Source organism: Nannospalax galili, unplaced genomic scaffold, assembly GCF_000622305.1.
Source record: "Nannospalax galili isolate Female #2095 unplaced genomic scaffold, S.galili_v1.0 scaffold1146, whole genome shotgun sequence".
Classification (NCBI taxonomy): Eukaryota; Metazoa; Chordata; class Mammalia; order Rodentia; family Spalacidae; genus Nannospalax; species Nannospalax galili.
Window position 1 is genome coordinate 2,918,637 of NW_008355380.1, and position 16,645 is coordinate 2,935,281.

Sequence of the window (16,645 nt, forward strand, 5' to 3'; positions counted from 1 at the left end):
ATAATAATGCCAAATACATAAATGAATGAATCATTTCTAGAAAGTTGTCCTAAAGAATTCACTGAAACAAAAGAGGAATTCTTTGAAATTTCATACAAAGATAAAGGAATGTAGTTATCAATAACATCATTAATTAAAATTATAAAAATCCCTAAACCCACTCAGTGTCTGAGAATCAAAGAATAGCTAAGTCAATTTCGTTTATCTGAGAGGATGGTGTGCCTAGGAATATTACATAACCTAAGGAAATGTTCGTGTTATCCTAATAGAAAAATAATCAAGATACAAAAGAGGACGCAAGTGCAATTCTGCCTGTATCTGTGTTTACCTTTGTGTTTGCATGCTCAACGTGGACACAGAGGCCGGGGCCCAGGGTCTCGCCTGAATACGAGGGGATGTCTGTTAGCATCTTCTGTTTTCTTCAAAGTGCCTAAATTATTTTACCAAAGGAAAAAAAAAATCAATGACAGTCGCTTTTTCATTCACCAGAGTGCCTTTTGGAGACCAGACATTTATAATAGTAACTGGTGCCTAGGGAGTAGGTGGCCAATCTTGGTCAGTCTTTCAAACCATTAAGGCAGCACTTGTGAGCATCCTTAGTGGGATAGATTAATTGACTCTCGGTTTAATGTGTGGATCGCTCCCACATAGTCCCCCCTTTGTTGACCTCAGTGCTGCACCGTTCTACATCAACTCCGATTTTAAGAGAGAAATGATGCAGACCCCCACATTGTGACACACCCTTGTTATAATGTAACAACTGGGAAATGTCAAACAGACACCCCAGGATGAGCCTGGATGGCTCAGCAGCAGCAGCCATCTACTAGGCAGGAAGGTCCACACCCGGGAACTCGGACGGCAGGAGAGTCCCCCTCCCGCTAGCTCCCAGGTCCCTCCAGCCCCTTGTCTGTGATGGTTCCACCTGGGAAATGCCAGACCACACCCTGGAATGGGCCCCTATAGCCAAGAGGATGGCTGAACTTCCCGCTTCCCCGCAGTGCAGTCTAATTCTGTCCCACTGGAAGGGCCAGATGAGAGCTCCCAAACTGAATTCTATGCAAACTTGTGATGACTAACTTAGTGAATCGTGTCAAATTTTAAATTTTATTTTTATTTTCTTTTTTATCAGCTGCTGGATAATTGAAGGGGAGAAGATGCCCAATTGACATCCTGCCCCAGGCACCAGCCTGACTTGCCAGTGCTGTGCCTCCCAAGACAGATGTCAAGAAAGCGTGTGGCTTCCCACAGAAGTGGTACCCCGTTCCCTGTCAAAACTTCTCAGCCCTCAGCTGCTGTCACACTTGGAGCTTGTCTCTGCTCCATCATCCTCTTCTTCCATAGAAGGTAAACACCCCGAATTCACAATGGACACCCCGGACTTTGAAAAGAAGTGACCCTCAGATTTCACTCAGAGACTCTCACTCTGACACCTTTGACAGTGTCAACACAGATCTAATTTTATAAACCAGTAAGTCACAATTAGGAGCAAAATGAAGTATAAATCACAGAATAGATTTTTTTCCATACTTAACTATTTTAGGAGAAAAGTGTCTATTTTTAGACAAACAAATGGTAAGGAAGCAGTGCAGTACAGCCCGACTACAGGACCTGACACTGTCAATCAGAATGCTGCACCTTGCCTCCACTCCAAAGGAGTCTCTCCTGTGTGCTGTCCATCCGCATCACACAGGGGCTCAGCTATGTGGGGCCCATGTCTGGAACTCAATGCATGTCAGAATTCATGAAAACACGATGCTGCAAAGTTTGAAGCTTTGAAAAGCTAAGGCCCAGATCCTACGTTTCTATGAGAATGGTCCCTGGGATGTAGCACACGTCCATCATCTTAAGCTGAAGTAAAACAAAAGGTTCCCAGAAGAAAGCGGATGAGGGGCAGGAGATGGGAGAAGGGTCCTCTTCACCGTCTTCACTATGAAGGGCAAGGACATGGCCCTTGTGTGCTCTTGGGCAGGGCAAGGGTACAAAATAGTGTCACCACTATGGAAAAACCAATGTGGAGATTACTCAGAAAAACAAAAATAGACCAGTTTCTCTATTCCTTACCCCGCTGCAGCTGAATACAAATGGATACAATCAAGAATCTGTGGAAATTAGAAGCTACAAAGTAGACTCTTAGTAAGGTTGCCATAGAGTTCACCCCCAGTGAAGGGACCCTGGGGAAGAGAATTCCACTGGGCATCTGACACACATTCTCCTGATATGGAAAGCTCCAGTAAATTAGCACGAGTTTGGGGTATCCAGAATGTCTTCGGTTCCCAGGCAGAGATGATGTCATCACATTTGATCTGTCCTGTGGTGGCTGGCTTGCTTTCTGTTACAGGGTCAAGGCAGGCAGTGAAGCAGAGACACTGGAGGAACGCTGCTTGCTTCCACGCTCACTTCCAGCCTCCTTTCTTCTACAGCCCAGGCCCACCTGAAAAGGGATGGCACCACCACCTACAAATGCCCCCTGGGGGCAATTAGTGGTCAGGAAAATGGCCCACAGGCCCAAGGCAGGAAATTCATCAACTAAGGTTCTGTCTTCCCAGGATGTCGAATTGATAACTAAGATTCAGCCATTACAGTAACCATGTGGTAACCAGTCCAGTCTGGGGCCAGGTCCCCAGAGGGAGGCTTAGGGTGCTTAAGGCTTTACTAGGGAAGGGAAGCTTAATGGGAGCCTCTGACCTACAGACCAAACCACACAGACCTCGCCTCTGAACTACACGTGGGTGAGCCTCCTTTGCCACAGGATCCCACATAGAAGGTGGAGGTGGAAATCAGGGAAGGGGCTGCTGGCGGGACCCAGATGGCTGGATACAGGCATGGCTAGGGCAAACGGGCGGGACCACCACCTCACCTCTGGGCTTCCTGATTGCACCTGCCGATACCCAGCACCGCTCGCTCGGGTTTCTACCGTCTAGCTGGGTCAGCCTGCGTGCCTGAGAAGAAGAGGGGCCAGCATTCCGAATGTGTGTCCCAGTTCCCAATTGGGAGCAGCCCTGGCAACTCGGAGCGAGGGTTGTGTGTGGAAAATCTGAAAACGCAGCGTTTGGCAACAGCGCTCTGCTAGTGAGTCCTAGGGAGGGCTGCTGAAACTAAGGTGTGCCGGAGCCTGGTGGTTCCATCTACTTTCCTTTGGTGGACTGAGATGCTGACTGTGTCAAATCCTTGCTGAACTGAAGACACATCAGAATATGTTTTTCCTGCACACCCCTGAGTACCCAAGTTGAGTCGGGCAGGATCTGCAACGATGGTAAGTGTGGTTCATAGTGTGGAAGGGAACAGGAGACTGAACCAGACGCAGTGAGACGTGAAAGAGGCTGCGGCATCGAAAGGAACTTCCCTCGGAGTCACTGGCGTGGTGGTGTGGGAAAGGAGAATATTCTGTCTTAAGGGCACCAATGACATGATGGAACGTGTGCAAACAAACTTGCGGACCTGGAGCTCTGGACGTACTGGGCTGTCCTGCTATTCCCACTCAGGACTGCTGAGCCACGGCTGAGATGCTGACAGCCTTCTCAGGTCTCTCACAAACTGTCCCAAGTCAGTACACAGGAAGTCGGGGTCCTGTGAGAGTACCCCATGCTACCCCAGGCTGGGACCTTCTGCTTGCAGCCATCCTCACGAATTCGTGCAAGTCTTCATCAAAAGCTAGAAGAAGGACGGCTGGTCATGGAGGTTGGACGGTGGCCCCAAAGATATCCCCACGCTGTCAACTCTGGAGTTGGGAATGTGACTCTATTTGGAGAAAGGATCTTTGAAGATGTAACTAATAAGTTACGGGTCTCGGTGTGAAGAAACTACTGTGGATTATCCGCCCAACCCCACCTCCAAGGACAAGTGGCCCTATAAGAAACAGAAGAGGAGGGACATGGGGCAGAGATTATGTGGAGGCAGAGGCAGAGGCTGAGGTGCCCAGAGCCCCAGACACCGGGAGATGCGGAAGGATCCTCTCTAGGGCCTGTAGAAGGAGCAGGGTCCAGCAGATAGTTTCGGGCTTCTAAGTGCAGGGTGTGAGGTGTTTAAAGACACCAGTTTATGGAACATGTCCCAGCAGCAGCAGGACACTGACAAGACCCTCTGTCTGAGACCAGGAAGGTGGCTCTGGGTTCTGCCTCACTGTGGTAGTGAGTGTGGGCTATAGAGAGGAGGTGGCCCTTGAGCTGTCTCACTGTCAGGCCCCCATCTTCACAGGGCTTCCTTGGGGTCACCTGCAGTGGCCCAGCCTGGAGCATGCACTGACCCTCAAGGAGGCTGGCCAGCTTGGCCTACAAGCTCAGAACTGCCTTTTCCTGAAGGATCTTTCATGGAGCACCACGTGCTTCATCTTGGAAGTCTAAAGGGCTCTCGCTCCATGTGAGTGAACAGGTTACTCCAGCTTCGCACTGAGGCCCACGGACCTCTGCAATGCACACTGAATGTGAAGCCGGCCTGCCTCACTCATGGACATGGCTGGTAAATATTTGCTCAGCAGCAGCTCTTCATCTGTGATGTGATTCTGCTCAAGGAAAACCTGTGTGTGCCTTTGGCACCTGGTGCACCCACCCGGGCCAAGTCTCCAGCAGGGGAAGTCATTGAGGTTTGAAGTTTTCAACACACATGAAAGCAGTCCCTCAGTACCCTTCTGTACACTCCTGTAAGAGTTTCATCAAGTTTCCAGCTCGCTTTCAGAGATGCTGAATGACGCACTGAGTCTCAGCTCAATCCTGGCTATCCCCTAGCCTGGGGCACGCTCCCCTGAGTCCTACCACTTAACTGCGTCCCTCACTGCACTGGGATCAGTGAGATGAGAGAGTGAAGGTGGCCTGGGTTGGGGCAGGAGCCTTTTCATGTGGTCCCCATCAAACCCCACAGGCCAAACTCACAGACTATGAAAGGAGGAGGAACACAGCCCCTTCCTCCTCTCTGCCGAGTTATTTACTGATGTTATCCCCCTAGCGGGAGGAATAAAAATGTCAGGCAATAACTTATTCTGAAAGAATTCCAGAACATTCCATGAATCCCAGGTACAATTCAGAGGGACAATATGCCAATAGGAAACAAGTCTTAGTTACATAATCAATGTCCCAAGGTCCAGCATTCTAATACCAAGGCCGTTCTCCCCCGATGTAGCTAACTCACCCTGTGATGGGGCTCAGCGAGTGCTGACTTTATTGATCCATCTCCTGCCAGGGACCATCAGGGACCACAGGGCTCAGGCTAGGAGGCAGAGATGGGGCTCAGAGCCTGGCAAGGTATCTGGGCCCACTGATGTTCCCTGGCCATTCCTGCTGAGGAAGCTGGGTCCTGACAGCTGACATTTCTCATCCTGATGATTTCACTTGCTCATCGGTCAGGTGGTGGTACTAGTTGATAGACCACTCGCTGGGCAATGCTGTCCAGACACAGCCATGTTTTCTGAAATCAGCTATGTTGAAATGCACTTGCTTTACCTGAAAAAAACTGACCTCCTCCCCAGATCTCCCTGGTGTCATTCACATGGTGACCTCAAGGGAATTGGTCCTGAAAGCAGGAGAGTCTCTGTCCTCTTGGGTTCTTATCCTGAGAGCACCTCTCGCCAGCAGACACCCAAGTCCAGGTAGGAGACAAAAGCAGACGACATGCTCCTTGAAGAACACGCACAAGACCAGGAGGTACAGCAGCACTGAGGTACTGAAAGAGAAGCAAGTCAGAGTTCAGGGAAACGTGTCCCATCGGATCGACAGGCTCTGTGAGGGTGTTAAAGCGACTCAGATATTTGAAAACATCGCCTGCTTTTGAAAACCCAAACAAGACACGGTTTTTCCAACTGCTGTGCTGGTGGCTGTCTCTGCGAGTGTGATGTCTCAGCCTCTTCATCAGAACCACGGGGCTGCTGGGAAGGACAGACAGACACAGTGCACTGGCCTCAGGTCTGCCAGACTGGGAACACTTGACCCTCTGGCCCTGGGGTCTCCTTCTTACGTCTACCCCCAGCCTGGGTCAGAATTCTCCACACTCGGATGTCCATGGTGGCATTTGGACTTTGTTGGACCCAGAGACTGACTGTCCTCGGCTCCCCTGCTCACTGACCCTCAGTGGCACTGAGGGTGGATGGGGGTCCCTTTCTGCTGCCACTGCTCGTCCCCAGGCAGTCCTTTGCAGGGTTCCTTGAGTCACCTCTTGCACAGGGTCAGGAGGTAGAGGGACCTGTGAGTCCTGCATTTTCAGCCACAGAAAACCACTGAGTTTATGCATTCACGCCCACGCACCTTGTATCCCTCTGGGACCTCTGTGGGGCTGGCCCAGGAGACCAGCCACACACAGTATTGTCCTCCATCCTGACTCATCCAGCCCCAAGCCCTTGTCCTGCTGGAACTCTCTCCTTTCTACCAGGGAAGGAGTGGCTTCCCAGAAAGGGTCCTTGTGTCCCTGCATCACTCACAAGTCTGCCCAAGGAGAGCAACAGGCCAGCTCAGTAAACGATGAGGGAGGGATTCAACTCCAGTGGGGGCATCCAACCTCACCTGATGAAGGGAGGGGGTGGAGGAGTTATAGGGACTGGGAGTGGTTCCACATGATATGGGGGGGCTCTTCCATCTCACATAATGTAGTGTTATACATCATAGAATGTGAGTGATGTTCATCTTAAAAGGTAAGGCCTCCTACTCTAGGAAGCCCCCTAGGAAAATGTCTCTCCCTATATTAGGTAGGTTCCCCTGCACCCCAGTCACGTGGGACACAAGGCTACCTAGTCCACAAAAGCCTCACCGGAGAGATGTCATGAAGAAGGGAGGCTTGACATGGGCATGCAGGACGCGTGTGTTAGCTGAGATCTGGTAGCGAGTGCAGCGATGAATGCTGGGCTAGCTGCCTTAAACCCACACCATGCCCTTCAGCGGGGCTCTAGCTGAGCAGGCCACAGCAGCCGCGCCATGTTGCGCTGTGTACCATGAGCAACCATTGTGGCTGGGTAATGAAGTGTCCTCCAGAAGGCTCGTATGTGGAATACTGGCTCCCCAGTTGGTATGACCTGACACAGAGGAATGAGCAATTCTGCTTTATGACACTGCATTCTTCATCTGAGGTAGGCATTGTGGGTAGAACTGTGCTCTTTCTCTACAGTACAAATGTGGAGATCTGGATCTCCAGGAGCTCTCACAATGTGACCTTGCTTGGAAATAGAGTCTGCAGATAAAATTAGCAAAGACAGGGCAAGGTGGAGCATGATAGGCCCCAATCAGATACGAATGATGTCTTTCTAGGACGACGGCCTTTGACTTGGCATGGTGCTATACACACCTGTCACCCCCATACTCAGGAGGCCAAGGCAGAAACATCTCAAATTCAAGGCCAGTCTGAGCTACACAGTGCAATTTTGTTTCAATAACCAGGAAGGTAATGTTTGGACAGATAGCACATAAGGAAACCACTAGTGAAGATGAAGAGAGGACTGAGGTGTTAGGTCCATGATCAAGGACCACACGATCGCCAGCGAACACGTCTAGGGTGGACAGGTCTGGAGCAGGAGACCCAGCTGACTGGATGGTACTTGCAGCCTTCGGTCTATGAGACAAACCTAATCTGTGGTGTGTGAGTTCAACAGCCATAGTCACAGAGTAAAGAAAGTCAACATAAGAAGGATTCTGCTAGATACATTAGCTTTCTGTAACTATGACTGACAGTGTAAGAACGGATTTATTTTGCTCAGTGTCAAAGGCTCCAGTCAGTGGCTTCTCAGGCCCATGCATACAAAGAAGATATCTCTGTGAAGAAGTCAACCAAGGACCCCAGACCCAACCCTTAGTGGCTCACCAAGGACCTGTCTCTTAGGTACTTAGATCCTCCTAACATTTCCAGAACCTTCTAAGATCAGCTGGGGAACCAATTGGTTTTCAGAGCCTCTTGAGAACATTCCGTAATCAAATCATAACAGAAAAGAAAGTGGTGACAGAGTCTGGAAAAACAGGGAAGGACGTGGCTGAAGCCGGGGCATCCAAGGCAGGGGATGGAGACAGTAAACAGCCACCTAGAGCTGGCACTTGAATTCAGAGACAGGATGGTGACCAGTTAGCTCTGGGCTCTGTGAGCCAACAGGATGGTCTGACTCTAGGAGGGCTCGAATCCCCCAAAACTGAGTCAGCTGTTGCTGCCTGGTAAAGCCATGTGGGCTGATCCTGAATGTGGCAGGAAGTAGACCATCAGGACAAGACTCGGGTTGCCTCTTGCAGTGTGATGAGAGAGGTGGATCTTGCAAAGCCCAGGGTCACACACAGAAATGGGAAGCGGAGTTAAATCGTAATAGCCAGTCTGATGTGGCTCCTAGTCCTGCCTTGCAGAATCATTACATGTCTCTATGTGTGGCACTTAATGTCCAATTTAGACACTTAGACAACCAATTTATGTTGGGCTTCCCCCACAGCACAAGACGCTATTTCTCAAAGTGGTTCTCCACAAGGCTTAGAGAATAAGCGTACAAAGGGGAAAGGAAGAAGAGCGAGGGATGACAAAGGGAAGAGCCAGGCCCGTAGGAGCTGGCAGCAGCTGTGTGACCAGGGTGCCTGACCCAGGGGCACAGGAAGCCGAAGCTGTGGCAGGCTGGGAAGGAGGGACCCAGTGAGAGGTCACCTGGCCGGTCTGTCTCACAGGGCAGGCATGCAGCCTGCTGAGCAAGGACGGAGTTTCTGACCGTTGGTTTATTAGGCGCGTGCTGCATGACCTTAGACAAACCACTTAACTCAGCCCTAGAGATGACAGCACAGTGTTCAGCTTGTAAAGTGATCACTGATCCTTCACCAACACTGTCACTGTGACTGCAACCCTGCATCTGCCCGAGCAAGGTGCAGCCACGGGGAAGGAAGGCAGGAGTGGGCTCACACTGTATGTGGCCGCTGCTTCTTGGCCACATCTAAATGACATCCAGCGTGTCTCAGGAACTGTGGAACCAGGCAAATTCTCTGGGCAGGAATGTTGGCTGTAGGTTGATTCTTTTGTAAATCAGAGGAAATGATACTGAAATGATAGCTTGGAGATGTTCATACTAGAAGCAGTCAGGGTAGCGTTGCTGGTGTGAGTACTGTGAGGGAGCGGTGAAGGCCCACACTGCTAGAGTCTCAGCTGTGTTCTACCAGACCGCCTGGAGCCCGGTCGTCTGGGGTGGGCAGTTAACAAACACCTTGGGGCAAATTAAAAGGCCTGATTCACCTTCTGGCCTTGCAGGTACCCAAGAGAAAGAACTCCAGCCAGCCATGTAGACTTCCACTGAAAGACTATCCTGCATTGGAGATGGGTGGGTAGGCAACCCATGGGCTGTGTGAGGGTTTGGAGAGTGGGCTCTGGAACTGAGGTGCTTAGGAAGGGCCCTGTGGAAGTATGGGGTGGGAAGGGAAGGGGATTTTGCCTATCTTGACTTCCCACTTGGTTACAGAACGTTACATCTGTGGGCTAACAGACTCTTGGAAGAAGGACACTTCCTCCTCTTTTCCATCCCTGTTCACACTCTCCCAACTTTTCATAAACATGTACCCAGAGCTCATGTAAGGTCGGTGCATCAGGAGGTCAGGAGGCCCAAAACCACTGTAAGAATTCCTTGGGGCATTAGGAAAGGAGGAAGGGAGCTAGTTGGACTCCAGCCAAGAACTCCAAACTGTATGAGCTGGGCTGAGAGTTAAGTGAGAGCCAAGGCCCCAGGCAGATAGGTGAAGGGCCCCTGGGTCAAGAGGTATTTCAAGTTTTCTCCTTCTGTCTGTTCCTATAGTCTTGGAAAGTGTGAAGGGACCACAGATGTCCTCAGAACTTCCTGGCATTTCCAAAATTCTCACTAACCTTTGGGACATGCGTGTGTTGGGCATCTTTGTTCAGCTGACATCCCTAAAGTCGAGCAAACAGATTTTAGCCCACCAACTCACAAAGTCCAGTATACACATCCCTTCAATTTGTTTGGCAAAAGATATTTCAAGGGCTTTCTAGTGTGACGTCTTTTATCTACAGTGATATGGATGGTTGATGGCTGATACACAGTCCTTTCGCCATTTGCTGTAAATTTCGGACATTTTTGGAAGTGCCACGCCATGTCTCACCCCCCACACACTCTAAGGGTCTGACTAGATAACTAGGAAGTCATCTGTGGATTTGCTCAACTACTCCCAGGCCCTCTCCAGATGTTGCTGTTACATGCTATTTAGAAGAATATGTGAAGAAAACTCATAAATGAGCCTTAAAGTGTATCCACATAGGCCTGGTTATCTGGAAGAGATGCTGCTGTCAACCTGAGTGTGATGACATTTGTATCGTAACGAAACCGCTGTTGCTTGGTTGAACATCCATTTCAAAATGCACGGCTACAGTAAAACCCAGAGATGCTAAGACACGGGATTTCATAATTCTTATCAACAGTTGTCTTTTCTTACAAGCTCATTCCTATGTAGTTGAAGACTCTATTAATAATGTTTAATATTTATGTGACAATAGTGTCCACACCTGCAATTAAAGTGTTTGGTGAAAGAAACAACCAAGAATATGAGAGTGGAATTCAACCAGCTCATTTGAGATGGTATCATTTCCCCTTTCCTCTTCAACAAGAAGGTAGAACGCCTGTGCCACAGACCACAACTCCCTACCCTGTAAGTCCATGCTCCTGCTGAGTTCCTTTCTGCCATAAGACAGACCAGGAGATGAGGAGGTTCCATCCCACCAGAGGGACAGAGCTGATGACAATGGGGTGGGTCTGCTTCCACAGCAGCTTGACTGACCACAGAGCTTCCAGAAGGTTCATTAGCCCCTTCATTAGGGACTTTGCAGTAGATATACTGTATTGAATTTAATTAGACAGGTTAATCTCAGAGGCCCCTGGAAAGACAGCAACTCTTCCTCATCTGTTCTTTGGAGGAAGGGAAATGAGTTCAAAGGCTCAGACCGAAGCCTGCACCAGGGTAACTTTCTTTCCCACAGTTTGATGCCCATTGTATTGGTTACTTTTCTGTTACTGTGATAAAACACCATGACCAAGGCAACTTACAGAATGAAGAGTGTATTTTGCTTAGGGTTCTAGAGGGAGAAGAGGCCATCATGGCAGAGAGGCATGGGCGGAGCCAAAAGCAAAGCGCTCACTCAGCTCTTCAAGCAGGCAGAGGAAACAGAGGGACTGAAAATCCAGCAAGGCTTAAGAACTCTCAAAGCTTGCCCCGGTGCAGACTTGGGTTCTAAAGTAAGGTCACACCTTCTAAAACCTGCCAAAACTATTCCACCAACCAAATACTTGGAACTTACGGAGGACATTTTCATTGAAACCACCACACCCATGTAACAAAAAGATTTCCCGCCATCAGGGGAGGCTGGTCTGGAGGGGAACCTAGAGCCTGACAGTGAGTCTGACGCTGGGATGGGAGTGCTAAGCCACTTTCCTGAGGCATACAGACCTTCATGTAGACCTGGCCATGTGATGAGTCCTCAAAGCTTGCTGGCTGGGGAAAATGCTACTGAAAAGGTGAAATACATAAGGAAACAAACACTGATTGTAAGAGCCAAAGATCAGACCACTGTCCTCACAACCAGTTAACAGAGGTCTGCGGAGTACTTGGCAAACAAGACGTTCTACCTTTTAAAGAAATAATTCATTAGGTAATTAAATTCAAGTGAGATTACTCTAATTAAATATACACTGCTGTTGAATCATAATTTCTGTGTGCTGTAGTTAAGATGAACAATCTCTTATTCCTGATTGAGGAAGAGAGAGAGAGATTTAAAAGAAGTCTCCAGTGGATGGAAGAATAGATTTACATTCTCCACAGAGTTCATTTCAAGAGGGAAAAGATGGTAGACAGGAGGTGTGTGGGGGGGAGGGGGAGGTGCTCCTGTCTAGAAATTTCTAAGTACCTTCTCAGCTCTGCTCAGGCTAGGGTTAAGGGCTCACCCCACCCCCCAGTCAAAAACATCTTTCTCTGGCACATCCCACTAAGAATCAGCATCACCCTTTTGCAGGAACAACTGGTGTGTCCTTTGACTCCAAACGGAAGACCACCACTGATCAGTGGTGGCCCCATCAATGACCACATCACTTGGGGGAAATGAAGTGCTTTGTCTCTGAGGGCTGGGCTCCACCAGCCTCTCTCTAATGACACTCTGAGCCTTGATGCCATTCTGGGCTCCTGGGCGCTTGCAGGGCTCAGAAGTCCTGCTGGCTTTGATCTGCGATCTCAGTTGCCAGGAGCTGACAGTCAGTCGGCTGCGTGGTAGCCTGAGTTTCATTTGTCAGACAGGCATTTGCTAGTGTAGGGGGACAGGAGGCGACACCTGTACTGCAAGAATTTACATGGCCTTGCTCCGGGATGGGATTGATTCGGGACGGGTGAAATACAAACACAAACTAATTAAAAACTGCATAATGGAGCCCTACAGGAACGCGGCGTAAAAACAAATAAATACAAGCGCAGCTGGCGGCGATTGCGCCTCTGCCCCTGAGCAGCCGTCGAGTGACATCAAATTATAAGCCCTGAAAACCTTCATTCACACCGTCGCTGTTGATCGTATTGGAGGCTTAATAGAAGTGATCTGGTTAATTAAGGGGAAATTTATAAAATATTTACGTGAGCGCACACACGCTAGTACCTTCCTCGCTCAGGAACCGCAGTACTGCACGGACCCAGGGAGGTCCAGCCCATTCTGCTCTCCCTTCCCCGCTTGCGTTTTTCAGGACTGGCTCTGTGGGCTACAGGAAGCGTCCGCAGGCCTCTCGGTCCAGGCCCTCGGCGGAAGCTTATTCCCTTAGAGGAATGCTGCCTGCTAGGCAGGGTTTTTGGTCTTGGGCACCAAACCTTTGCTTTGGGGAGTTTCCTCCAGGGATTTCCTGGGCATCACCGGCTCAGTCTCCAGCCCTGCACAGCACTGGGCTGGCCACCTGGTGCGCACTCCGCGCCTCGCCGCCCTCAGGGTCCTGAGTTTAGACTGGACTAGAGAGCTTAGGCGGGACCCTGGGCCTCAGGGGGGCACCCTTTATGCAGGTCTGGGGCACGGATTGCACCTATGCGCTTCTTCTTCGTGGTTCTCCGCCCTCCATAGACAGTGGACTCTGCTGGTACTTGCCTCACTATCCCCCAACCTGCTGGAGGGAGTTGCAAAGAGGATGCAACCAAACTCATAGATCGGAAATCCCAGGTGGAGGGCCTGGCTGTGGTCCCTCCGGCTCCAGTCAGACCAGCCCAGGTCTTGCCTTGGCCTGGCGCTGCAGCCCCATCTATAGAGCCTGGAGTGGCCATTTTAATAAAACAGGTCGCCAGTCACACTCGCTGACCACAGGCATCTCAGAGGCTGTCCCTAAAGATGACTTCTGAATGTGGCCATTCGTATACAGTTAAAGCCTAGAAACCAGTGAAGGATGTCTTTGGAAGAAATCAAATTGTATGCACCTGCCTAGGTTGTCTAATCTCAACTTTAATAAGCCCCAGGGAAAACCCTCCATCACAGAGCCTGTGGGAGAGGATATTGAAACCAGCTCCCTCCCAAGGAAAAAACTGTCCCCAAAGAACAGGTACCCATTCCATCAGGCCTAAAACTACTTAAAAATCAACTTGGTCCCAACGAACACTGCACACACCAGACCAGTCCCATTCCCTTATCCTGTCTTCCCCTACCCCCTCCAATCACCCAGCTTTTTTCCCTCCTGTGACCTGTAAGGCGCTCTGCAAAGGCAGCCCTAGAGGTTCACCCACCACGGAAGGGTCCCACCCTGGGACACCAAGGGGCTCCAGTCCCTGGCCATTGCCAAACTTGGTGTTTGTCCCAAGTCTGGGAGGGTCTTAGGACAACCGAGGACTCCCACTGCTGCAGCTCTGGATCATCAGTGCAGAGGCCCCTAGGTCTGGATTCCCTGGGCTTGCTTTGCCTCTGGCTATGTTGCTAAGGCAGCTTTTGCAGGAGCCAAACCTCGCCCCTGGAGTTAGAGGAAGCAGCTGAGGGGGTCAGGAAGCCATCTCTGAGACCCACTGGGTCAACGGGGTCTGTGACTAGGCAGATAGAAGCTCTACAACCTTCCTGGAAGGGTTATTTCTAGTCTGTGCCCAGACAGCCTGGGACCACAAGAGAGCACAATCTCACCTTGAACCTATGCAGACTTTTGGGGAAAGTTTTAAACCCCTTAAAACCAATATTCAAACCAGACTCCTGAAGGGCTTCCACACCTGAGTCCTTCCCTAGCTGACAGTAAGGCCACCCAAGCCTTGACAGGGTCTCCCTGTAGCCCCAGCTGTCCTGGAACTCACTATGTAGACCAGGCTGGCCTTGAACTCACAGAGATCCGCCAGCCTCTGCCTCCGTAGTGCTGGGATTAAAGGCGGCCCTTCATGCTACTTTTCAATTTTATGCTAAATACAGCCTGGGGAGAGACTACTTTCCAGCCTGAGACAGCACTTCCCACTCCTTCTCAGCACCCCCTCCACTTGGAAGATTTGGGGGAAACTTTCTGAGTCCTTCGTGCCCCCTCCCATTTGCTGTCCACACCTTTCTGCTGCTCCCCAAGGCTAGGGACCTAGGAGAAAGGAAAGAAAACCCAAGGTCTCTGATAGCACTTTCCGGAGTGGTTCTGAGCCCAGCGGTGCTTTTGCAGCTCCAGCCCTGGTCCAGGGCAGAGAATGGACCACAAACTGCCTCACTCCTCCCAGGGTCCCTGGGGTAAAGTCCACCTCCTAGCTGAGGCCCATTTCTTGGCACTGCAGGTACATTTGAAACAGGCCCAGACAGCCAGGTCTTCCTGAATTCTCGCTCTTCCAAGGTCCGGTCCACACTCATTTCCTGCCTCTGGTGGAGGTGACCCACACAGAGCACAGAGAGAACATTTGTGGGATGGCTGAGGGACAGGGCCGAGCACCCCGTTCCTTTCCAAGCCACTTCCCATGGTGTCTAATAGATTGAAGGCAGGTGGTTCAAGACCTGTGAGTGGGTCACAGTTGTGAGGGGTGAGCAGAAAGCTAAGGACCTTGTGTCTGAATCCTGACCTGGAGAATAGCCTTTCCAGACTTCCCATCTCTTCCCTGGGGGCTTGTGGTCTCTTCTTACACCCCAGGACTTGTCTCCCTTGTCTTTACCTGTCACCTGGAAGGTGACTCTGGAGTCACTGAGCCTGAACCCTGGGCTTTCTTACATCCCAGCTCACCTGCAGCACAGGGTTTGTTTGGAGTAAACAGAAGAGGTGGATGGAATTCCTAGATCTGCTTCTGGTTTGAAGGTGACTGATGAGCTGGAAGCCAGGAAGCCCCAGTTTAGGAGCTTTGAGCACCAGAGCTCCCGGTGATCCTTCCTGGTCCCCTAGAACCTAAGTCAATGCAGGAAAGGAGGGAGCCTTGATTTCCCTTGGAGGGGTATATCGTGTGCAGAGATGGATGGGGGGGGGGGTGACATGAACAGGAAAGAAAGCCTGACTCAGAACAGAGAAACTAAGCCTGATTTCCGAGCTGGTAATTAGTAACTACTATTACCAGCCTTATTGTGGTTAATTACAGGTAAGGCTCAGTGTCTGTCCTCAGGACCGGAAAATGAGGCCTTCCGGGTGCTGCAGAAGCCCGGGCCTCCAGGCAAGAAGCTGGGCTCCACAGGTGTCCAGGGTTCTGGAGGCCCAGGACACCAGTGGCACAGTGTGAGGGGGTGGGGCTCCTGGTCCGGCCTCAACCTCCTTAAGGCCAACACCAGAGTCTGCAAACGGGCCCTAGATGTGGAGGCACGCAGCTGGACACCCAGGGCACAGCCAACCTGCCCAGGCCATCTGCTGGACATTGGACCAGGGACGAACGCAGAGTCTGCTCTGGAGAGCCAATGGCCAGGCCCAAGGCCATCAAGAGCCACCGCAAGGCCTCTTACACTCAGCTCTTCTCCAGCGCCTGCAACCCATGCCAGGAGTCGGGCACAGAAAAAAACCGGAGCCAGGGCTAGGCCTGGTGGCTGTCCTGTCCTATCCCGAAGCTGGCAGCGCCGCCTCAGGTACATGAGCTCCGCACAAGTTCGCTCGCTCAGATCTCTGCTCCTAGTGGACAATCAAAGGCGCCCAGGCCACCCAGGCTTCCCCATCGCCGGAAGAGGGGTGGGAGAGGGCTGCAGTCTAGATGCATTCGTCCTTCCACCGTGGAAAAGGCCCCTCCCTCCCCCCACCATCCCTCCAGGCTGGCCCCTCTTCTCCCACCGCTCGGCAGTGACTGCGCCGATTTGCCCTTTCTCAAAGTTTTCACCACTGGAAAAGCCCACACTTCGCGGCCTCATGCCGCTTCCCGGCCACACTCTGCCGGGCGATCTGTGAACACTCTTTAGGGGCGGCGGGACCCCACGCCCTGCGTCCGAGTTGTCCCTCCACCCGGAATTAGCCTCGCCCTTCCGACAACACGTCCCGGGAAGGCGTGCCTGCGCCCGGCACGGAGGAGAGGCTGCTGGCCAGCAGCTGTCACCCCGCCGCCCGCCTGCCCTTTCCACACCGTCCCCGCCGCAGAAATGCAGCCCCGGAGTTGTGCTTGTTAAAAAGCAGACACACCTCGGATGCGAACCGGGTGTCGGACGGCCGTAAACCTGCGTCGACAGGCTGTCCAAAGCCGCGGGGGCCGGTCGGGAAGGAGCCGCCGGGCCGCGCGCTCTCCGCGGAGGAGGTGGCCGGGCCGGCGCGGGGCACCACGTGCTCGCCGGGAGGGGCGGGAGCGGCCGGCGAGGGCGGGCG

The 16,645-nt window shown here is 51.5% G+C and overlaps 1 protein-coding gene across 1 annotated transcript in view; it reads left to right on the forward strand.

Moving 5' to 3' along the window:
* The window catches only part of Irx1 (iroquois homeobox 1), a 25,992-nt gene that overhangs the window by 3,333 nt on the left and 6,014 nt on the right, over nt 1–16,645 (forward strand). Inside the window, exons 3-4 of the mRNA XM_029555763.1 lie at nt 15,450–15,583; nt 16,302–16,589. Of these exons, the coding sequence (XP_029411623.1) occupies nt 15,450–15,583; nt 16,302–16,589 (422 nt within the window). The remainder of the gene's footprint in view (nt 1–15,449; nt 15,584–16,301; nt 16,590–16,645) is intronic.